The 25108-nt window shown below is 41.8% G+C and overlaps 1 protein-coding gene across 2 annotated transcripts in view; it reads right to left on the reverse strand.

The window, feature by feature from the left end:
- The window catches only part of golga1 (golgin A1), a 64674-nt gene extending 39627 nt beyond the window's left edge, over positions 1-25047 (reverse strand). Inside the window, exons 1-5 of one of the 2 annotated variants that reach the window (XM_078549880.1) lie at positions 24926-25047; positions 19699-20028; positions 13769-13859; positions 481-541; positions 10-107 (exon numbers count right to left, since the gene is read on the reverse strand). In XM_078549880.1, the coding sequence (XP_078406006.1) occupies positions 10-102 (93 nt within the window). In that variant the 5' untranslated portion in view covers positions 103-107; positions 481-541; positions 13769-13859; positions 19699-20028; positions 24926-25047. Of the gene's footprint in view, positions 1-9; positions 108-480; positions 556-13768; positions 13860-19698; positions 20029-24925 lie in introns of both variants that reach the window. The other variant, XM_078549879.1, reaches the window with a different exon arrangement.
- Between the last annotated feature and the right edge of the window lie 61 nt (positions 25048-25108).

A 25108-nucleotide genomic window follows, 5' to 3' on the forward strand; every position in this document is an offset into this window, starting at 1 on the left:
TCAGGTTACCTGATCCTTCTTTTCCAAGGCTAGTGCCATTCCTTCTGCCATTTTTGCTCTGTTGGCTTGATATGTTTCATTCTGTTCCTGAAGTTTCCTCATTGAGGCTGATTTAAAATTTTAAATAAAAATATTGCATATTACTAACTAGCAGTAAGTGAAATTGCACTAAGCATCCAATTGTAATGTCCTTTTAAACGAATTTTTAAAATACTTAACATTTATCAATACTTTCTATTGGTAAAATTAACATGTTTGGGTTCTTTTAGAAAAGTCTTTTGCAAATGTTCTTCCATAATTTTCAACAATGGAATTATATTGTTATCCATGTCTTTGAAGACACCAGTAGCAAACAAAATAATTACGAAAGGTTTTTGGTTTTAATTATTTTTACATGTAACTAATGAAAGAAAGAAATGGATTACCATCAAAAAAACTCAATTAAATTGATCTCTCAATAAGAAGAATTAAAGTACGTACAATCCTGATGTTTTTCTAATGCAATCTCAAGCTTCTCTTTTGTCTTCTGCAAATTTCGCAGCTGCTCAGCATAATCTTGTATTAGGGGAGAGGGGACGCAGGCCAGGAGTTCAAAACAGACAAAAAAACAAAACACAGGAATAATAATGAGTGAAGGATGTAAATGATTTTCCTCATCAGAAAATCATTACTGTTAAGGAGAACATGTATTGATGACATCCCCTTAACATGTTAATGGTAAAAAGAAAGATTTACTCTGGGACTAGCAAACATAGCATATTACGGAAAGTAATGTTGGAATACATGCTGGTGCATGTGCAGATTAAACACCGAATTGAAACAAAGCATCTTTTTGAACTACTGGAAGAAACACTTACTGTAATTCATGTATAACATTTTTCTTCAGTCTTTTCAATCAATAGTCGTTTGAACATGTAAATTAAGTTTTCAGAAAACATGCTAAATTTCAAATGGATTTAACTTGTGTTCATTTACTATATCCTCATGAGATTTCTCAGAGCCTTGAACAGTTTAAAAACCAACGAACAATATCTAACTAACCACTTCACTGAATCTATTAGATCTTAGTAAAGCCAAAAGTGTGAAAACAAGTCAATTTCTTAAATTAAACCTGTTAGCATTAAACATTTGCAACTTTACCTTTGACAATGTCAAACTTAGTTACTGGATTCGATGTATTCTGCACTAAAACAAAAACTGGTATTTATGAAATATATCAGTGTGCTTGCACACGAGCAGAGGAGAGACCTCATCCTGAGTGAGACACAGCCAGAGTGAGTGTGGGTATTGGCAGTTTGGTGACAGTGGGAATTGAACTTGTAAGTCTTTCTCTTTAATTTCTCTTAAATTTTTGTAAGTTCAGTAGTGTAGTTAAAAGGTTGGTAAAGTAGCTGACTCAGCTGACTGTGTGACAGTTAACTGTCAATCACCTGAAGCCGGATTAGGGCCTGAATAGGTGTTGATTACTATTTGAAGCTTAACTAGTGAGAGTCAGCTCAGCTCACCTCAGCTCTATTTAAGAAAGGGACTATTAGAAGCACACTATATCAGCGTGCTTGCACACAAGCAGGGGAGAGACCTCATCGTGAGTGAGACACAGCCAGAGTGAGTGTGGGTATTAACAACTTGATGCACAGTGGGAATTGGGTGCAGAGGGGAAGAGGTGCTCTTTGCATTTTTTTTTTGCTATCCAACTTCTTAAATCTTCAGAGAGTGGTCTTGCCCTGCTGCAGCAGTAGAGGCTACAAGGGAGAGGAATGACTGGTAAGTAGTGGGTAAGGTCAGGTAGGTATATACTACTTTTATTGCTTAATAGTTTAAGGTGTTTTTGTGGGTTATAGTTTGTATATTCTGGAGTAATGAGGATCAGGAAAGAAGGGCCCTAGAGTAATTGATTTAAAAGGTTTAATTCAAAGGGATAACTCACGGCAGGAGAGCTCAAAGCCATGGTGTGCTCCTCGTGCTCCATGTGGGAAGCCGGGGACATTTCCAGTGCCCGGGACCAACATGTGTGCAGGAAGTGTGTCCAGCTGCAGCTCCTGGAAGCTCACCGTTCAGAACTGAACAGGCGGCTGGGGACACTGTGGAGCATCCGTGAGTCTGAGAGCATCGCGGATAGCACGTTTAGTTAGGTGGTTACACCTCAGCTGAAGGGACTTGAAGGAAGGGAATGGGTGACCACCAGGCAGTCCAAGAGAAACAGGCAGGTAGTTCAGGAGTCCCCTGGAGTCCCGCTCGCAAATCGGTATTCCATTTTGGAGGCTGATGAGGGTGCTAGTTCATCCAGGGAGTGCAGACAGAGCCAAGCTTCTGGCACCATAAGCAGCCTGTCAGTACAGGAGGGGATGAAGAGAGGAAGAGCAATAGTAAAAGGGGATTCTATAGTCAGGGGAACCGATAGGCGCTACTGTGGCCTTCAATGTGACTCCAGGATGGTGTGTTGCCTCCCAGGTGCTAGGGTCCAGGATGTCACTGAACGGCTGCAGGACCTCTCGGGCTGTAATCTCTGGATTACTCCCAGTGCCACGTGCTAGCGAGCACAGAAATAGGAGAATAGCGCAGACGAATACATGGCTTAAAATCTGGTGCAGGAGGAAGGGTTTTAGATTCCTGGATCACTGGGACCATTTCTGGGGAAGGTGGGACCTGTACAAGCAAGGACGATCTACATCTGAACCAGAGCGAGGCTGGATGGCCTCTACTTTAATACCAGGAGTACCACAGGTAAAACGGATGAGTTAATGGTGAGGATTGACATGTGGAATTGTGATATAGTAGCCATCACACGAAGGGGCAGGATTGGCAGCTCAACATTCCGGGATCTTGAGTCTTTAGGCGAGGCAGGGTAAAAGAGGAGGAGGCATTGCATTATTAGTTAAGGAGTCAGTTACTGCAGTAAGGAGAGATGATATCTTGGAGGGGCATCAAATAAAGCTTTGTGGTTAGAGCTTAGGAATAAAAAAGGGGCAGCCACATTGTTAGGGGTTTATTATAGACCCCCAGATAGTCAGCGGGAAATTGAGGAGCAAATATGTGCAAAATTTGCGAAGGTGTGTAAAAACAATAATAGGGTAATTATATTAGGTGATTTCAACTTTCCCAACATTAATTGGGATAGACATAGTGTTAAGGGATTGGATGAAATGGATTTCTTGAAATGTATACAGGAGAACTTTTTAGGTCAATATGTAGAGGGTCCAACAAGGGACAGCGCAGTGCTGGACCTAATTCTGGGGAATGAAGCCGGACAGGTGGTGGTGGGGGAGCATTTTAGTGATAGCAGCCACAACATGATACAATTTGAGCTTGTTATGGACAAAGAAATAGATAAGTTGCAAAAAAAATTTTTGGATTGGGGGAAGAGTGGATTTTAGTAAAATAAGGCAGGATCTGGCCAAGGAGACTGGGAACAGCTACTTGTGGGGAAATCTGCAGAAGAGCAGTGGGGGGCGTTCAAAAAGGAAATGGGGAGGGTACAGGCTCAACATGTTCCCTCTAGGGTGATAGGAAGGAGTAACAAGCCCAGAGAACCATGGATGACCAGAGATATTCAGGATACGATGAGAAGGAAAAGAGAGGCTTTTAGCAGGTACAAGGGGAGCAAATCAGCAGAGGCATTAGTGGAGTACAGAAAGTGCAGGATGGAGCTTAAGAAAGCAATTCGGAGAGCAAAGAGGGGATATGAGAAAGCTCTGGCTGGTAAAAATAGGGAAAATCCCAAGATATTCTATAAGTATATCAATGGGACGAGGATAACCAGGGAAAGAGTAGGGCCCATTAGGGGGCAATCTATGGGTGGAGCTAGAGGACATCAGTAGTGTTTTGAACGAATACTTCACGTCCGTCTTCTCCCAACAGAATGAGGATGAAGGTATCGAACTCGGGGAAAGAGACTGCGAGGTTCTTAAACAAATTGATATAGGGAGTAACAAGGTATTGGAGGTGTTGGCAGGCTTAAAAGTGGACAAATCTTCAGGTCTGGATTATTTGTGTCCCAGACTGCTGAAGGAGGCAAGGGAGGAGATCGTAGGGGCTCTGACCCAAATCTTTAATTCCTCTCTGGCCACGGGGGAGGTGCCAGAGGACTGGAGAACAGCTAATGTGGTTCCACTATTTAAGAAGGGTTGTAAAGATAAGCCAGGGAACTACAGGCCAGTGAGTCTCACATCAGTGGTAGGGAAACTATTGGAGAAAATTCTGAAGGATAGAATCTATCTCCACTTGGAGAGGCAAGGTTTGATCAGGGATAGTCAGCATGGCTTTGTTAGAGGGAGGTCATGCCTAACAAATTTGATTGAATTTTTTGAGGAGGTGACCAGGTGTGTAGATTAGGGTAGTGCAGTTGAAGTAGTTTATATGGATTTCAGCAAAGCCTTTGACAAGGTCCCACATGGGAGACTTATAAAGGTGGCAAATGCACATGGGATACAGGGTAATTTGATAAGATGGATTCAAAATTGACTTAGTTGTAGGAGACAGAGGGTGATGACAGAAGGCTGCTTTAGTGATTGGAAACCAGTGTCCAGTGGCGTACCACAGGTATCTGTGCTGGGTCCCCTTTTATTCATCATTTATATAAACGACATAAATGACACTGTGGGGGGTAGGATTAGTTAGTTTGCGGATGACACATAGATTGGATGGGTAGTTAACAGTGAGGTTGAGTGTCTTGGGCTAGGAAGATATAGACGGGATGGTCAAATGGGCAGATGGAATTTAACCCTGAGAAGTGTGAGGTGACACACTTTGGAAAGAGTAATTTGACAAGGAAGTATTCAATGAATGGCATGACACTAGGAAGTTCTGAGGAACAAAGGGACCTTGGTGTGTGTGTCCATAGATCTCTGAAGGGAGAGGGGCAGGTTAGTGGGGTGGTGAAAAAGGCATATGGGACACTTGCCTTTGTCAATCGAGGCATAGATTACAAAAGTAGGAAAGTCATGTTGGAGTTGTATAGAACCTTGGTGAGGCCACAGCTGGAATACTGTGTGCAGTTCTGGTCGCCACATTATAGGAAGGATGTGATTGCACTGGAGAGGGTGCAGAGGAGATTCACCAGGATGTTGCCTGGGATGAAACATTTAAGTTATGAAAAGAGGTTGGATAGATTTGGGTTGTTTTCATTGCAGCAGAGAAGACTGAGAGGCAACCTGATCGAGGTGTACAAGATTATGTGGGGCATGGACAGGGTGGATTGGGAGCAGCTGTTCCCCTTACTTAAAGGGTCAGTCACGAGAGGACACAAGTTCAAGGTGAGGGGCAGGAGGTTTAGAGGGGGGGATGTGAGGAAAAACTATTTTACCCAGAGGGTGGTGATGGTCTGTAATGCGCTGCCTGGGAGGGTGGTGGAGGCGGGTTGCCTCACATCCTTTAAAAAGTACCTGGATGAGCACTTGGCACGTCATAACATTCAAGGCTGTGGGTCAAGTGCTGGTAAATGGGATTAGGTAGGTAGGTCAGGTGTTTCTCACATGTCGGTGCAGACTCGATGGGCCGAAGGGCCTCTTCTGCACTGTGAGATTCTGTGATTACAGTTAATTAGTAGGTTTGGATACAAAACACATAGAAGTCAATCATTCAGGTTGCCCAATTGATTAGGATCTTTCACACAATTCAGTAACTTAATATGCCTCTAGTAGAGCTTTCACATTTGTAGAGATGAGGTTAAGGGGTGACCAGATAGAGGTCTCTAGGCTTGTAAATAATAAGATTGTTTGCACTGATTGGTGAGGTGGTAACAATATAGCACAAGCTTAAGATAACCACAGAATGCATAAAAGGGGATTTTGCCAAAGCATTCCACATACTTTACCATAAAGTTTATAAGATTACTTTTGGGATTGTAGCTTTAAATTTAGTGTAAATGAAGGGGGGGTCATGTGACTTCTGCCCGACACTAAACTTGGGTGGTTTAATTGTTAGCGATCAAAGGAAGGTTTACATTGTTTTACAAAGATGCTGCAAGGTATTTACACTTGGAAACAATGGCAGCAGTCTCTGAGTATACCACGAGTATATCCCGAGTCTCCCAAAGTTCCAGAAAGGTCCACAGCTAGTTGCAGGTGGGAGACAGTCTCTAGTCAAAGGGATGCATCCTGCAGCCTCCTACGGATTCCGGGAGATTTGTTCCAGCGTAGCCGGTTTGGGGGGTGGGGGGTGGGTGGAATCATCAGAAAAGGCTTTTCTGCTGGTGCTGGATTTAAGAAACTCTCAAAGACGAAGAAAGTGCCTAGAGATAGTCACTCAAATTTGCTACTTGGCAAAGCAGGGATACGGGAACCCATTGGAAGCTGGAAGCAAATATGGACTGCTTGCTACAAGGACTTTAATTCCGCAGAGTGTGTGATAGGTATAAAAGAGGAGTGTTCCTCTCTGTAGTTTAAAGTATAAATCATCTACAAAAAGAAAATAGTGTTTAGTCAAAGTGCTTTTAGTCATTTGTTACAATAAAAGTTTTAAAACACGAAATCCTGTCGAGTCATTCTTTCAGTTATTAAATGGAAATCTGAATCTCTTTTTAGAAGTTATAGGTCTCTAAGGGGATCATAACGCTTATTAAAATGTGAAATTCTCTGCCAGACTATTGTTGAAATTAGGAAAGTGCTCAAATATAGGAATATTAAAAAGGTACAGGGATCCAATAAGGAGAGATGTAGTGAAACAAACACAGAAGAATAAAGGGTGACCTGATTATGATTATGAAAGGTTATTAAGAGGCAAGTAACATTAGCTTGTTTCACTGATTGTCAAGATGATAACCAGGAGGGCACAAATTTAAAATAATCATAGAGTTAAAAGCAATATTAGAAAACCTTCTATAGAGAGGGTGATTAGAATGTGGAATTTTCTGCTCAAGAACCCCTTGTTGAAGCAGAGAGTATAAATTCTTTTAAAAGAACAACGTATAGTTACATGAAAAAGTGAAATATTAAGAGGAAGAGATGGGCAACGAGAAGAGTGGCATTAGGTTAATGGTTTACATGGAGAAAAGCATAAGCAAAATTTGATGGACCAAATGGCTTGTTCCTGGAGTGGAATACTTAGTAATGCTTTCTACATAAAAAAAAAGTAGCTTTTAAAAAAAAATGATTAAAATGCTCGATTGAAACAAAATTAGCAGGGGAGGGCGATTTATGATTTAAAAGCAATAAGAATATACTAGGTTTAAGATTGAGAATTTGGACATCAATTTTTTAAAGCTGTAAAATTGGGACCATAGTGTTAAATGCTATTTTAACCCATCATGCATATCATATCAAGGAAGGATAAAATCAAGAATATGGCAGTCCTCTCAATGGCAAAACTTCCAAGTATGTTTGCTGGCACTCATCAAGCAGAGGTAACTTCACTGGCTTGGGCACATTCACAGGATGGAAAACGGTCGCACACCCAAGGATTTTCTGTACGGTGAAGCATCCATAGCCAGACAATGAGTAGGATGCCCAAAGTTCTGCTTCAAGGATACTTCCAACCATGGCACGCAGGCCCTAAACATTGATTCTCACACCTGGGACACATTAGTTGATGACAGAGGAAAATGGAGACATCACCTGTGGGCCGGCATGCAGCACCATGATGATCAGTGGTTGCAATAGTTTGGCAACAGGTGCTAACACTGAAAACAACAACCCATAATGACACCTGATAACCACTTCACTTGTGGCACTTGTGTCAGAACCTGCCTCTCATGGACTGGTCTCTTCAGCCATCAGCAAAAGTGCACAATATGAAGACAGCCCATCCCCAATGGATGTGATTTTGCTGCATATCCATCATCTTACACAGATGGAAGGATGCGAATGGGAGTTGTAAAAGGGTTAATAAAAAACACTATATTAATCTACATATTGTGTGGTTTGAAACTACAACTAGTACACAATCTGCAATTTTGTGTGTCTTTTTATATGCTCTGTACCATAGCAACATGCATAGAGATTTACCAGATAACCTAAAGCAAATGTCTGTTAGTTGGTTCCCACTTTTTTGTTAAGCTCTAAATGTTTTCCGCAGACTCCAAGGAGCTCACACCGCCTCAGTCAACCAAGTAGTTCCCTTTTACAAAAATTACTATTGGGCTGCTAGGTTGACCCGGGCTCAAAATAACAAACAGGGATAACTCTTCATAATATTTCCTCACCACCATCCCCATCTTATCACATAACTGTCACTATCAATTTGACAGGAAGCTTTATTTCCCATGCAACAAGATGTTACTGTGTTTCAGTGAGTTAAGAAAAAAATCACTCCTACAATTAGATAACAATCTGACTGTTTTCACCTCTTCAAACAGTTGACAAGCTAATCTCGAAGGTTCAAGACTGCAGCATTGCGCACACCCAGCAGATGAACTGTTAACAGTTCCTGGTTCTCTCAGCAAATATTAATGGATGCCACATCAATAAACATGTTCCCCTCTTGAAAAAAAACATGTTAACATTAAAAATGGATCTGTATTCGATTGCGTTAATAATAATGCAGCATCTAAAGCTGAAGTTTCAAAATAACTGGAGAATTTGATATCATCCTCCAATGGTTTGTCAATGGCTTTCCTGATCTCCCACAATGCAGACGCATACAGCCCTTCACGCTTTTCACAGAACAATCCATTAAATTTGCCATAAGCACTTAAATAAAGAGATTTAGGGGTCCACATACCGAAATTGCTAAATGCCAGTGTATAGATTCAATCAATTGCCAAAAAGGCTAATGGAATGTTGGTCTTTATCTCAACAGGGCTAGAATACAAAGGGTGGAGGTAATTCACAGTTGTACAGAGCTCTTTCGAGACCCCATCTGCAGCACTGTATTCAGTTCTGGTTATTGCCTTAAGAATGAGAGCTAGAGTGTTCAGGAGTGATGTCAGAAAGCACTTCTGCACACAAAGAGTAGTGGAAATCTAGAACTCGCTCTCTCAAAGTTGTTGAGGCTAGGTCAATACTGAGGTTGATATTTTATTAGGAAAGAGTATATGGAACCAAAGTTGGTAGAATGAGCTAAAATTTTGATCAACCATGATCTAAATGAACGGTGGAGCAGGTTCGAAGGGCTGAATGGCCTACTTCTGTTCCTATGTTGTTTTTCCATGTGAAACTGGGGAAGATGATGCAATCATAAGCTTACATCTTCCTTAAAGCTGCTCTTTCAGTGTGAGCATAGTTTCCAACCTCTTTCTCCCAACTGCTGTGGAGTTTACCACAGTCCTCACCCTCTTGTACAACTGTCAATTCATCATTGCTGCAATGGGCCAAATGCAGTTTCTCAGACCTTTCCAATCACAGAAAGGAACCCATATCCAGATAAGAGGACAGTTAAACTCAGTTCAGAGGCAAATATATAGCAATACATCAATGACTTTGTTAAGTCCAAACTCAACTAATTCTAATGCTCTCTTGTCTCGACTCCCAGCTTGCAACCTCCGTAAACTTCAGCTCTTCCAAGACTCTGCTGCTCGCATCTGAACCTGCACCAAATCCCATTCACACATCACCATTCTGTTTGCTGATCTATGTTGTCTCCTGATCTGGCAAAGCTTCAAATTTAAAATTCTCATCCTTGTTTTCAAATGCCTCCATGGCCTCACCCTTCTCTGTGTAATCGTCTCCAGCCCTACAAACTTCTGAGATCTTTACACTCCTCCAATTCTGACCTCTTATGCATCCTGGATTTCCAGCACCCCACCACTGGCACCCACACCTTCAGCTGTCTAGCCCTTAGTTCTGGAATTCGCTGCATAAAGCTCTCTACTTTTTCTCCTTCATTTCAGACACTCCTTAAAATGCTCTTTGGCCAAGTCTTTGGCAACCTGTTCTAACATCTCCTTGTAGTTCAGTGTCAAATTTATTTTGATAACTGCTCCTGTAAAACTTGTTGAGTTATTTGTGACTACATTAAAGGTACTTTATAAATGCTTGTTGTTTTTGCTGCACAAGTCACATCCAATTGAATGGTGTGCAAGTTACGTGCCATAATCTTGCTATGACTTACAAAAGTAGGTTTTCTAAGAACTCATGAGATATCTGCTGTATGAACATACATTATTCAAACAGGTGGGCAAAATTAACACCCTTTAGCTACTATAGAAATATGCCTTAAATTATTATACTTGTAAGGAGGATCTCCACAATTACTTCACTGCTTTGTTGTGAATTATTTATCAGGCTTCCTTCTTACATAATAATCAGCTTGAGAGATAAATTCCAATTTCCACTGACTTTTCTCTAATACATTACCAATTGTTGCCCTTTTTGATCTGCATAGCTCAGAGGCAATGATTTAACTTCAATCATCATCAGGAGGGCTGTTGTTAATCTCAAACGTGTTCCTATTCAGCTTTAAAGTGCACAATGCCTTTTGCAAATGGCTTACTTTGAAATGCTTGACATGTGCCATTTTTAAGTAAGTTATAGTCACACTTGTATAAAACAAGTGGTTTCCAGCCCTTTTAGAGTCATAGTCATACAGTCATAGAGGTCTACAGCACAGAAAAAGGCCCTTCGGCACATCGAGTCTGTGCCGGTCAAACAAGTACCTAACTATTCTAATCCCATTTTCCAGCACTAGGCCCATAGCCTTGTATGCCATGGCATCACAAGTGCACATCCAAATGCTTCTTAAATGTTATGAGGGTTTCTGCCTCAACCACCCTTTCAGACAGAGAGTTCCAGATTCCCACCACCCTCTGGGTGAAAAAATTCTTCCCCACATCCCCTCTAAACCTCCTGCCCCTTACCTTAAATCTATGCCCCCTGGTTATTGATCTCTCCACCAAGCGGAAAAGTTCCTTCCTGTATACCCTATCTACGCCCCTTATAATTTTATACACCTCAATCATGTCCCCGCTCAATCTCCTCTGCTCCAGGGAAAATAACCCCAGTCTATCCAATCTCTCCTCATAACTAAAACTCTCCAGCCCAGGCAACATCCTGGTAAATCTCCTCTGCACTCTCTCTAGTGCAATCACATTCTTCCTAGAATGTGAATTCCAGAACTGCATGCAATACTCTAGCTGTGACCTAACCAGCATTTTATACAGTTCCAGCATAACCTCCCTGCTCTTTTATTCTATGCCTCAGCTAATAAAGGCAAGTATCCCATATGCCTTCTTAACCACCTTATCTACCTGTCCTGCTACCTTAAGGGACCGGTGGACATGCACACCAAGGTCCCTCTGACCCTCAGTACATCCCAGGGTTCTACAATTCATCATGTATTCCCGTGCCTTGTTTTTCCTGCCCAAGTGCATCACCTCACACTTATCCGGATTAAATTCCATTTGCCACTGATCAGCCCATCTGACCAGCCTGTCTATATCCTCCTGTAATCTAAGACTAACCTCCTCGCTATTTACCACCCCACCAATTTTCATGTCATCCACGAACTTACTGTTCAACCCTCCTATGTTCAAGTCTAAATCGTTTATATATACCACAAACAGCAAGGGACCCAACACCGATCCCTGTGGAACCCCACTGGACACAGGCATCCAGTCACAAAAACACCCCTCGACCATCACCCTCTGCTTCCTGTCACTCAGCCAATTCTGGATTCAATTTGCCAAATTGCCTTAGATCCCAAAGTTTTAAGAGTTATCAGACTGGTGACCTTCTGAAGTCCAACCTTGCTTTCACAGAGCAGTCTTGCTGATCTAAACGTACCATCATTTAGTGGCAGAGCTGCCTGCCTCCAATTGGCTGGCAGCTCTTTGAGGCGAACTACCTCCTGGAAACGGACGGAAACCCTGCCTCATACTGATTAAAGGAATGTCACCACCATTGTCCGATAAATTAAAGTGGGGCTAGCGGGCTAAGCAAAGGCAGGAAATACACATCCCTTTGTTATCAGTTTCCCATGCAAGGCCTTATCAAAAGCCTTGCTGAAGTCCAAGTAGACTACGTCAAATGCACTGCCCTCATCTACACACCAGGTCACCTCTTCGAAAAATTCAATCCAATTGGTCAGACGTGAGCTCCCCTTAACAAAACCATGCTGACTGTCCTTGGTTAATCCCTGCCTCTCCAAGTGTAGATTAATTCTGTCCCTCAGAATTGCTTCCAATAGTTTCCCCACCACTGAGGTTAGACTGACTGGCCCATAGTTCCCTGGTTTATCTCTTTCTCCCTTCTTGAATAACGGTCCCACATTGACTATCCTCCAGTCTATTCTGCAACACAGAGCTCAAGTTGTGCTGGAATTTGATATAGTGTACTTCCTTGCTTTAATGTCAGAGTGCATAGTCAATACAACATACAAGAGGCTGGACTTCTAAGCTGAGGGGTGGGCTCCCTGCAACCCATCGTGAAAGTCAGGGGTGAGCCTGCCTTTGCTTAGCCGGCTCGCCCCACTTTAATTTTTTGGGCAATGGCGGTGACATTCCTTTAATCAGTATGAGGCAAGATTTCCGTCCATCTCCAGGTGGTAGTCCGCCTCAGAGAGCTGCCAGCCAATTGGAGGCAGGCAGCTCTGCCACTAAATGATGGTACGTTTAGATCAGCAAGACTGCTCGGTGAAAGCAAGGTTGGACTTCAGGAGGACACTGGTCCGATAACTCTTAAAACTTTCTCGGGGAACCTTGTGATACAGGATGCTAGCTGAAGAACTTGGTTTGGTATGGCTAGCATGTGGCAGTCTTCACATAACAGCAGGAGCTGGAGCTGCAGGTAGGCCAAGGTGGTGGCGTTCAGCCATCAACTCAGATATTCAGGTACATCTGGAGTCCTGCTGGGGCCAAACTAATAGGGGGGTGGGGAAGGGGAACGTAGATGTAGGGAGGCAAAAACTGTGAGGTGGGCCTCTGATTATCATCAGGGGTGGGCAGGAGGCATCCCCTCCCCTTTAACTGGCCATCAGCCCACAGGGTTAAATCTGCCGGACTGCACGTTGAGCGCTGGCCTCTCCCACTGCCCGTTAAATCAGAGTGGCGGCAGGATGAGGCCCTTAATTGGACATTATACAAATATATTTTTCATAATTAATTTTTGGCAAATTATCAAGATACTTTAGGCTGAAATAAATGCTTGATAAATATTAATTTACAGCACATTTCTAAAATATCTAGCAAGAACAAAACCCTATTACAAGCTTAAAATGAATACAAGCTTACAACATTCTACCTGTAAGTAGGAAAACCTACTAGGCCTTCATTTAAAAATGCATACACTACAACTATAGCTACAGTATAGCATAGCACAATGAGGTGAAATACGTAGTATTCTATGGGCATGACGGTGATTCTAGTGACCAAAGGTGGCAATATCACACCTGTGAGGAACAGATGATGTACGCATCAATAAAAGGAAAATTTGAGTATTGCCTTTGACCCTATCCAACATTATGGACAGAACAAATAGAATACTGTACTGAAACAAAATACAGGTCTTAAGTTACTCACTGCCAGAGACTTTACAAAAAAAGGGAAAAGATCAAAACTAATTTGGAATAATTATAGATTATTTGGTCGATATATTTCTTCCATTTAGACAATAAAGAGAGACAGCATCACAGATTATTTTCAAAATTCCATACAAGTCAGAACTCAAACTATTGCAGTATTCCTCATGAATGATGCTTTACAAACAAATTAATCATTCTAAACAGCAAAATCAAATTTATAGAAAATAATCACTAACTTCTTAAAAGGTAAATTTAGTGAAGTAATTTCAAAGTGAAATACTCCTCTGTTTTAAAATTCTTAGGAGAAATTTTAATGCAGCAATAAAAGATAATGGCAAATGTAACATGCCAACTGAAACTTGCAGATTAAAGCAGGTACCTGACAGCTTCACTTCCAACTTTCGAACTTGGTCATTTCGCCGCAACAGCTGAGACAACAGGTCCTCTCGGGAACAGCTACTGTCAGAGGCCTTGCAAAAGAAGGGGCGGAAGTTAAAAAAACTGGGATAAATACTGATTAAATGGCTCATATTTCTCCTATTTAAACTACGTTATAAAGAAATACAGGTGGCCTTAATTTACTTTAACCAAATTAGAAGCGTGCTCCTTCCAATGCAGTGATCTAAAACCGTTCTCTAATCCCTTTCTGTGCCTCTACTATGTTTTTGCAAGTACAATGCCTATTGGACACAGTGCTATGTGTTACTTCAATTTACTGAATACCAACAATACTTGCTTGGACTTCCTCAACATACAATAACTGCATCGCAAACCGAAGACCCATCCATTGAAGGCATCAGCTGTTGAATTCAGGTCTTTTCCTGATCCACCATACTGCATAATTAATTAAGCTTCATTAAGTTGCTTATTATTAATTTAAAAGCACTAGTTCAAATTTTGGCATTAAAAACTGGCAATCAGGAAGAAATGTTTGGATTCAAAAGCCTAAGGTAAATTTGGGGCAGGATGGTGGGGAGTCAAAATTGGTATTTATTTGAACCATCACCAAAACTCAATAAAGCAAACAAAAGTTTAACCCACAGCTATTTTCACAGCTAACAGAAACATCTTTTTTAGGGCTCACTGACTTTTCTGGCTGACTTGTTTTCATAGCTCGACCTATGGACAAAAACAACAGGAAAAGCATAATCACACTAAATGGTAGTCTTATAAAATAGGTCTCACATTTGAAGTTGTGCTAAAACAGTGTTCTCCAACACACTCAGCACATGGCAATCAGCCACGTACATACAGCAAATTGATGCTCTCCGTTTTTAGAACCACACAACACTAGGTTGTGTTAAAGTTGCAGCAGTGGGCAGTCACTCACTCAACCGCTATATGCCAACTGACCCTAAATGAGCAAGGAAGAATCAACCATGCTTCTGTTAGACAGGAGTCGCATCTCTGTCACACTGCCACTACTTTTATCAAAATATAGTTCAGTTGTTAAGTTTCTAGCGACCTGGAAGCTGAAGGGCCATTTGCTCAAATGAGATAAGAAAAACTGTGTGCCGTTTATTACCTTCACTGTTTCTGTTCTCTCTGGGTGCCTCTAAATGATGGTGCCTTTAGATCAGCAGGACTGCTCTGTGAAGCACTGTAAAAGCAAGGTTGGACTTCGGAAGGACACCGGTCTGATAACTCTTAAAGCTTTCTTGGGGAACCTAGTGACACAGGATGCCAACTGAAGAACTTGGTTTTGTATAGCTAGTTAGTTGGCAGTCTTCACATAACAGCCAACACGTGGCTGAAAACGAGGGTTGAAATGTACAATTTTGGCAAGTTGGAGCGGTGCAGCAGCATCCAAATCTGTTTAATCAACATCCTAACAGATCTGGTGAAACAAGCGATTGAAAGGAATAGGGCTTTATTGGAATAAAAGGAGAGATTACAAGAGGTTGGCCACGAGCCAAAAGTCTAGAAATGCTCAGACACTGCATTTGGGAATGGCAGGCGACAACGTGCAAGCAAGACAAGAGTCGGAGCACAGAGGCCAATACGTAGAGATTTGTTGCTCCTTGTCCATTGTCCCCAAGTCACTAATAAATCAATTCCTATAGTAACAGTTTACTCTTGAAGGAATTTGTTTTATTGAAACAAACTGGAGCTACACTGTCAGATACCGAATATTTTAGTTAACAGTTTGTTACCACCCTTTGAGAGTGCATACAGAAGGCTTGCTTTGCGGAGCAGTTGGATTGCAAAATCCTTTTGAAGCTGTTCTCCCAGCTCTGACAGCGAGTGTATCAGTCTCGATTGCTGATGGTTTGAAACTTTAAATCTATTTTGAAAAGACTGCCCACTTGTTTTATTAATATTGCATATATTTTGCCACCATATTGTGGCAAATATGGTGACCTGATCGCCACAAGTTTGGAGACCACTGAAATCCTATTGGACAAAACTGTGGTAAAGTGCATAAGTACAGGAGAAAAGCAGAGTTGAACATGTGAGCTTGGTACAATTAGAAGTAAAGAGTACAAAACATACATGTATTTGAGACTTTCAATTTTAGACTGAATTACCATTAAGTCTATCACCATTTTTGTCATGATCGTTGCAGATGTAACCTTTATTGCATATAGAAAAGCTCATTTGAAATACAAGTGCATGTGACAAAAATGCTGAAAGTCTCAATTTCCTTTGGGCAGAAAAATCAAGCCCAGGGATGTGCACACATTACATCCATGACTCAGTATGCCACCTGTAGCACAAATTGCATATGCTGAAATCACATATGCAAAGCACACCTATTGCTGGAGCTGAGACTAGATAAGAAAACAGGAATTTTCAGTGTTTTTAGGCAATTTTAGGTAAAAATAAAAAGAGCTGGAAAGTGGGATTAAAATGAGCGACTAGTTTCTTTTTTCCTCTTTTTTGGCCAGCACAGACACGATTGACTGAATGGCCTCTTGTTACACCATTAACTTTTCTATGGTTCTAAAAAATAGGGACTTATGGTGAAAATCAATGATAAAGATTTAAAGAATATGTCTTATTTTTCTAATTTTAGCACAAAAGTATTTATCATAAATATAAGATAGTCACTAACAAACCCAACAGGGAATTCATAGGCAATTTCTTTTACCAGGATGTTGAGAATGCAGAATTCACTACCGCAAGATGTAGTCGACGTGAATAGCGTAGAATCGTTTAAGGGGAAGCTAGACAAAGATATGGAGGAAAAAGGAATAGAAGGAAACGTTGATGAGATAGGGTGAAGAGGGTAGGAGGCGGCTCGTGCATAAACACTGGCATGGGCATGTTGGGCCAAATGGCCTGTTTCTGCGCTATATATTAGAATAATCATTCATCTACCTATTGTTTATGCCTGTGTAGATCTTTTTGACCTTTGAACTAGAACAGAAATAACCATACAAATTTATTCACAGAAGGGAGCCATTCAGTCTGTGATAGCTGTAGTAGCTCTTTGCTAAAATAATGATTGAGTGTGACTCAAGTCTTGGGTAGGGTTATTCTAAACTAGGCAAATTGATTCTAACAAACCTGGTTAGGTCATTCTTCACATATGATTGTCTACTGCTTTCTCAAGAGCTGCAGTAGACAAGAAAAAAAAAGTTGAACAGTTTGACATTAGAGTCAAATTCATTATAGCACAGAAGGAGGCAATGTAATTGTACAATGTTTAAACAATGATTCTTACAATTAGGATAATTTATACTTACTATCCCCTGCATGCTGCTCCCTTTCTTACTGATGCAAAATGCCATTTGTTGCAGGTCCCTCTCCAAGAACATACCAGTTTCACAATGTTTCTAATTTATAAATTAATCTGTATAACAACACCAGAGTTCTCATCTGCAATCTAGAAGTGAAGTCAACACTTGTTTCATGAACGCAGAGCAATTACACATTCTAGTCTTAAAGAGATCTCTACCTTATAACCTGTTTCACATGATGTAATATTCCGGTCTTCAAAAAACATTGCACCAGGACTTACTGTGAGCAGGACCACAGGGAATTCCCAAATGCATTTTGAAAACATCCATTTATGATTTTTTTTGAAGTAATCAAAATTGTGATCTAAAGGAGTTAGGCTGATTTGTCTCAAGGGCACTATGGAGATGTCACAGACATGGAAAAATTGTCTAAATCCAATTACAAAGTGGTCACAATGAGGGGCTAGCCTGTACCAAGCCAGAGCTGTCTGAGCACAGAAAAATACCCCCAAATATTATATGGAAGGGCCATCCAATATCTATACCAGCAAGAAGCCACAATGTAGTCATAGACACTTCTTTCATCTAGGTTTCAGACAAACAACTGCATCGCTATTAAATCTAGTAATGCATAGTCTTGCAAATCCAAATACCTGAAAACAAACTAAACAGGAGGATTAAGCCCTTCAGGATTACCAAATATAGTTCAATATTAAAATCTAAATGAGTCATACATGCCTGTGAAGCAATGTACCTGAAGCAAGAGAAGCCTGCAATGTGTTCATTAATATCTTCGTGTTTCAGTCAGAGAGTGAACAAACAAAAAACGCATTCAACTTGCCCTCTTAAAATCAGAATACTAAAAATAAAAATAGGCTTCATTTTTCCTTACTTGTGACATGTATTTAATAGTGTAGAACGTTTATTTCAGGAGTACTTGTGAAAAGAAAGAACTCCTTTAACAACCAATTCCAAAATACTAACATGCTTCATATTCCAGATTACCAATAAAGTAAAGTAAAACAATCAATTTGCATCAGGTGCATGGATAAGGAGCTAGAGCGTACTGAGATGTCTGTAAGAACTTTACATATCAAGACTGGTTGTGATTCTTTCAGTATGATTCAAGGTCAAAGATCAATATATACATAAAATACCCATGGTATTTATAAATAATGACCAGCAGCAGATGCGGCGAGCCAGCCAGAAGTCTGTTGACTTCAGTGGCACCAGTAAATCCCGCTAGCAGCTTGACTTTGATTGGGCAAGGCATTGCCCTAAGGAATGAACATCACTTACTTTGTTTAGCCAAAACAGGTACAATTGTGTGTACATGTTCTGTCTGCAAAAAAAAAACAGGGCCCTGTGATTGGATCACAGCCATGCTGCAGCACATTTGCATGTACTGGAAGCTACATATATTAAATACACAGGGCCCTGTTTTTTGCAGATAGAAAGAACATGTGTACAGCTAAACAAAATAAGTGATAGCCATTCGCTGGTTCATTCCTCAGGGCAATGCCTTGACCAGAGTCAAGCTGCCTGGTTTAAATGTCAAACAATGCTTGGCAGTTAACTGTCAGTCATCATTAACTGGTGCATTCTCCATGGCAACACCTCTACCAATCAGAGTCCACTTGCCAACCAATCAACAATCTCTTCTCACATAGTTTAAGTTGTTGCTTCCCCTGACATTGGTATTCTTGCGATTGTCCTGATGAGTGCAAAACGAAAAGTTTTGACAAAATGTCTTTTTCAGCAAAACTCTAGTTCTGCACTACCAAACAACTATATAAAATTAGTTTTTCAGGGCTAGTGAGGCTGTTCAGCAGTAATTATAAACTTAGTACACTGTTAAAACTTAGTTACACGTCATTCAACAATGTATAACTTTGCAAGGGCTTTTACAGTGTGACTAAAAGCGTTAGATGCAGGTTTTTGTCAGTTTAGTGATTTCCATTTGATCACAGTCTGGGGAAACTTCAACAGTTCACCCTATGGAGTAGTGCAGAATCATCAAGCAGCAACTTTCCACTTTTAATTGCGCACGAGGACCTCAGAGGTTGCTATCTGTTTCAGAGGTGCAATAATGGCTGATGTTGGCAGTTTCATTATCATTACTACTGCAAAATCCAGATCATGGAATCATAAAAACTGTAGAACAGAATAAGGCTAGTCAGCCTGTTCTGATGCTAGTTTTTACTAATATTCTTTTACATTTCTCCTTCTCGAAAGCATCTAAAAGCACACCAATTCACAGAATTTCTTTAATTGTTTTTCATCACCTGTCTTTTACAACTACATACATCAGAAAGACAGCCTCCTCAGCCCAAAGGCCAGAGCCTGTATTGTACAACAGATTTACAAACAACATTAATGGAACTACATTCTTACATTGCTGTCTCCAACATTAGAAAGCTACATAGGTACAAAATAAATGCCTCACAAAGCATGTTAAAAATGTTCCTATTATATACTTTAATAGCAATAAGAGACAGACTGTAGGCAGCTGTAACTGATGATGAAGCTTGATGAAATCACCCTCTCTGTCCACAAAGCCCCTTCCAGGATCTCATTCTTAGACATACCAAATAATCTATGGAATTATAGAAATCACCATACGTACAATATCATCTCCCGAGTCAGCTCCTACTGAGGTAATGGAGTCTCTGCTGACCGATCTTGGAATCCGTCCCATACCAGGCCGTGAAGTGTTGCCTGCCTCGTCAGTGATCTTCTTTTTCAGTTTTGCAAACATAGCTCCAAATCACCCAATGACAAATTTGCTTCAAGTACCAAGTGCTTTAAGTTTATGTGGAGCCTCAGGGATGGACTTGGAAGAAAAAGCGTGACTGTACTTCAGAAAACAATGCACTCTGTTTGGCTCTTAGCTGCTCCTAAAAGTATCACTTTTGTAGCCCACTGCAAAATAATCCATTGCATCAGTAATAAGCACCTGTCAGGCAAAAAGAAATACATTAGATCAGGAAAATAACATTTCTACTGATTTAAGTGTAATTACAGAAATAATATCGAAAACATTTGAAGTTTCAATAGTCTACACAATTGGGGTTTCATAACTAACTGCAAAGCCCACTGCAAATCTACAGAAAACCACAAGATTTTTTTTTCTGCTCCCCATGCAGCTTTAGAAGAGGCTGAAAAGCTGAAGACAACATTGAAGTATGTAAACAGCAGGAAATAGGTATGGAAAGGAAATTAAGGAAATTCAAGACATTTCAAAATCATTGCCCTCTGACCCCAAGTTGTGCCCTCCCCTGCCCCACTCCCGCTCCCTAACAGGCAGGTGGAGTCTTGGTTTAATGTCCTATGTAAAAGAGGGCACTTCTGACAATTCAGTTCTCCTTCTGTGCTACGTTTAAGTGTGAATCTGGACTACTTGAAATCTCTGAAATGGAGATTTAAATCACAACTCTCTAGCTCAAACTTGAAAGAGCCATGCAACAAGGATTTTTCTTTTATTCATTCATGGGATATGGGTGTCACTAGCTAGTGCCAGCATTTAATTGCCCTTGTTCAGAGGGCATTTAAGGGTCAACCACGATTGCTGTGGGTCTGGAGGTACATGTAGGCCAGACCAGGTAAGGATGGCAGATTTCCTTTCCTAAAGGACATTAATGAATCAGATAGAATTTTACGACAATCAACAATAGTTTCGTAGTCAGCATTAAACTTTTGATCCAGATTTTTAAATTTAATTCAAATTTCGCCATCTGCTGTGGTGGGATTCGAACCCAGGTCCCCAGCATTACCCTGGGTCTCTGGAATACTAGTCCAGTGACAACACCACTGTGCCACCGCCTCCTTTGAAAGGAGAAAAGCAGGTGCTGGGAGCTTATACCCGAGCTCAATGTCAGTACCAAGAATTAAGTGGCACTTTTCATTTTACTTACATTGGACCAAAGTATAGACAAGATCGGTTTGCATCGCCTTTTTGGTTTTGGATTCTCACATTCTATTCCCCATCAAACATTGCTGATAGATGCTTTGCTCCAAGAATTCTGCAAACACCATGTTTGCTAGTGAGCATAACTGTTGGATCTGCTCTTTCACTTGTCTTGTTCACTTAGGGGAGAAGCACTTTGTCTCTGCTATTCCCCTTCATCGCAAATTATTAGTCATCTGATCATGGTGAGTAGGAACCACATCTAACCATTCTACATTACAGTACTACTCACATTATCTTTACTGAAACAAAACACGTGACCGAAGAGGGGGCAAATAAATGAACTTGAGGTGGATTAGTTGAGGAAAGTGCAAATGGATAAGTCAGATTTTACAAAGCTCTCAAAATTCAGGAATCGTGCCTTTGGGTTATATTCCCATTATTCAAGGCAAAGGAGGGAAAAATCAGGTAGATATAGATCTCTCAATTGTGGGGAGCTTCCTGGGATATATCATGAGATAGAAAGACTCAGCCCTTGGACAAATATCAGCAGATCAGAGACAAATCTAGTTGAACTTTTGAGAACCATGGATGACCAGGGATATTCAGGATACGATGAGAAGGAAAAGAGAGGCAGGTACAAAGGAAGCAAATCAGCAGAGGCATTAGTGGAGTACAGAATGTGCAGGGTGGAGCTTAAGAAAGCAATCCGGAGAGCAAAGAGGGGATATGAGAAAGCTCTGGCTGATAAAAGTAGGGAAAATCCCAAGATATTCTATAACTATATCAATGGAAAGAGGATAACCAGGGGAAGAGTAGGGCCCATTAGGGACCAAGGGGGCAATCTATGGGTGGAGCCAGAGGACGTCGGTAACACACTTTGAAAGGAGTAATTTGACAAGGAAGTATTCAATGAACGGCATGACACTAGGAAGTTCTGAGGAACAAAGGGACCTTGGCATGTGTGCCCATAGATCTCGGAAGGCGGAGGGGCATGTTAGTGGGGTGGTGAAAAAGGCATATGGAACACTTGCTTTTATCAATCGAGGCATAGATTACAAAAGTAGGGAGATCACATTGGAGTTTTACAGAACCTTGGTGAGGCCACAGCTGGAGTACTGTGCGCAGTTCTGGTCGCCACATTATAGGAAGGATGTGATTGCACTGGAGGGGGTGCAGAGGAGATTCACCAGGATGTTGCCTGGGATGAAACATTTAAGTTATGAAGAGAGGTTGGATAGATTTGGGTTGATTTCAGTGGAGCAGAGAAAACTGAGAGGCAACCTGATCGAGGTGTACAAGATTATGAGGTGCATGGACAGGGTGGATAGGGAGCAGCTGTTCCCCTTAGTTGAAGGTCAGTCACGAGGGGACATAAGTGAGGGGAAGGAGGTTTAGGGGGGATGGGAGGAAAAACTTTTTTACCCAGAGGGTGGTGACGGTCTGGAATGCGCTGCCTGGGAGGGTGGTGGAGGCGGATTGTCTCACATCCTTTAAAAAGTACCTGGATGAGCACTTGGCACGTCATAACATTCAAGGCTATGGGCCAAGTGCTGATAAATGGGATTAGGTAGGTAGATCAGGTGTTTCTCACGTGCAGACTCGATGGGCCGAAGGGCCTCTTCTGCACTGTGTGATTCTGTGAAGCCATTAGCACGGTGGATAGAAGTAGTCTATTTGGACTTACAGGGGCATTCGATAAAGTTCCACACAAGACATCATTGGCGAAATCAGAAGGCCACATTACTGGAGGCGAGCTTGCAGCATGTGTCAACAATTGGCTAGGAGGCAGGAAAAGAGAAGTAGGGGTAAAAGGTTCCATCTTTGGTTAGTAACTGGTGTTCCTCAGTGATCCGTATTGGGGCCTCAGCTTTACAATATAAATATTAAAGACTTGGATAAGGGAATAGCGGGTTGCATATTCATTTTTTCCAAATGGTATTAAATTAGGATGCACAGCAAGTGTGGGAACAGATACAGAGGCAGTGGGCAAAACTACAGCAGATACAATTCTGTGGAGAAGTGAAATAAAACAAGAAGTGCTGGAAAAACTCAACAGGTCTGGCAGCATTTGTGGAGAGAGAAACAGAGTTAACGTTTTTAGTCCAATATGACTCTTCTTCAAAAGAAGTGGTGCAGAAGTATCTTGTTATTCATTTTGGATCTGAGAAACAGAAATCTGAATATTTTCTTAATGGTTAGAGACTAGGAGCTGTGAAGGAGTTTAGAGATTTGGGTGCCCATGCACTCAAATCACTAAAAGCTAGCACACAGATGCACAGTAATTTTAAAAGGTTCCTCTCCAATTGTACAGCCTCATTTCAATTTGCCCTATCCTCTTCTTCTTTGCTCAAATTTCTCCCCATGTATTAAGGTTGTCAGAGTACAATGTGACAGGTCTAGAAATAATCCAACATCTTGCCAACTGGTCATTTTGCAAGTGGCAAAACTGTTCATACAGGCACATCAGTTAAATCTTATGAAAGATGTTAATACAAACATTTTCATTAAGAGTAAAATGGACAAAAACTATACCAAGTAAGCAGCAAGCCTAATATTTAGTTTCATATTTTTGTATTGGAACATCGGGCCAGGTCTGCCAATGCCAACAGTGTTAGTGTTGTTGCGTCCACCGCTGTTACACTGTGGGACCCATCAGAAGCCCTGGCACAAGCACATGCACTGTAATTTCCCAGGAAGTTTAAACTTATGGACTGTTTTGTGCTACATGATACCCAGATACTCACTCTAGAATGGTTACATTGTTTAATCTCTGATGTAACTCAGTAATAAAAAGCAGAACCCAAAACACCCCTCAACCCTTCATATCCCAACCACCCTCCCGACCCCATTCACCCCAACCCCTGACCCAACTGCCCAACACCCAACCATCCACCCAGCCTGTCACTAAAGTCCACTGAAACCCTGGAGATGCTGACCCGAATACGGCAGTTGATGTCGCAAAGGAAAAAAAAAAAATGGGGGCGTGTCCTCTGCACTCCTCCTCTCGGCCATTGCCGGACGGCTGCGCAGAAGCGTCTCAACCGCAGCCGGGACAGGACATCCCGACTGGAAGGACCTGAGGGGGGAAGAGGGCACAGCGGTCTTCCCAGTATCGCCACTGACTGGACGATCGGGGTCATTACAACTACAGTTCGAAAGTACTCCACTGGCTGCAAAAAGCGCTTTGGGATTTCCTGATATTTGTGAAAAGTGCTGTATAAATGCAAGTCTTTGGTGGAATCTAGAAAGACTTGTGCAGAAGTTGTCTTGGCTTTTATTTTTTTTGGGGGGGGGTGGAATCACCTTATATTTTTTGAGAAGTTAAAGGGAATCCGTTTAGTCAGGAATTAAAAATAAATTAATTCCCAAAATAAGTGGGGCTTTAGGTAAAAACGTGAACAGTGTAATTCCTTCAGTGTAGTCGCAAAAAATCTAATTATCATGAACAATTTCAGGAGCTTCCCATAACCTGGGAAAAGTCTTCAATTTCCACCCACAAAGCCAGAAGCTTGCACCACAAAACAGCAGCTGACAGCTTCTTGAGTGACAGGTGACGAATCCAATCAGGAAGCGCGCTGGTCCCCGGCGACGGTTTCATTGGACGGTCGCCAAAGCTCCGGACCAATCGGCAGGCGGGAAGCGGGGCGGACAAACCGGCCGTCGGATAAATAAGGCGGAGCGGCCTAGTCTCTGCTGACCAGGGCGGGGGGCGAGTCAGCGCTTCACCGGGGATCACCCAGCCATTGACCAACCGCTCGGCTCCCCTCGCCCCCCCGAGGCGGTGCTGGATAACAACAGGCCAGCTCTGGAAAGTTCGGCCCCCAACGGCCGAGTTAATACCAACAATAAACTCCGGAGAGCGGGATACCCCCGGCGCCCCTCGCCCGCGAGAGATCCTGTCAGGCTCGGTGTATATAGACCGTTTCACATCATGAGGAGGTACCTGAGTGTCCGTTAGCAGCAAAGCTCCGAGTGTGGTCGTCCAGCCGCCCCATCCATCCCGCTCTCGGCCTTTCTCGCCTCACTCTAGCCGATGTGGCCGCGACGTCATCCGGCTCCCAGCAGCTTTGGACCGCGGCCGTGCCACAGGCTCGACCAATCAGATCCACCCTTAGATTGGCAGCCG

The sequence above is a fragment of the Cetorhinus maximus genome, chromosome 10 (assembly GCF_964194155.1).
Source record: "Cetorhinus maximus chromosome 10, sCetMax3.hap1.1, whole genome shotgun sequence".
NCBI lineage: Eukaryota > Metazoa > Chordata > Chondrichthyes > Lamniformes > Cetorhinidae > Cetorhinus > Cetorhinus maximus.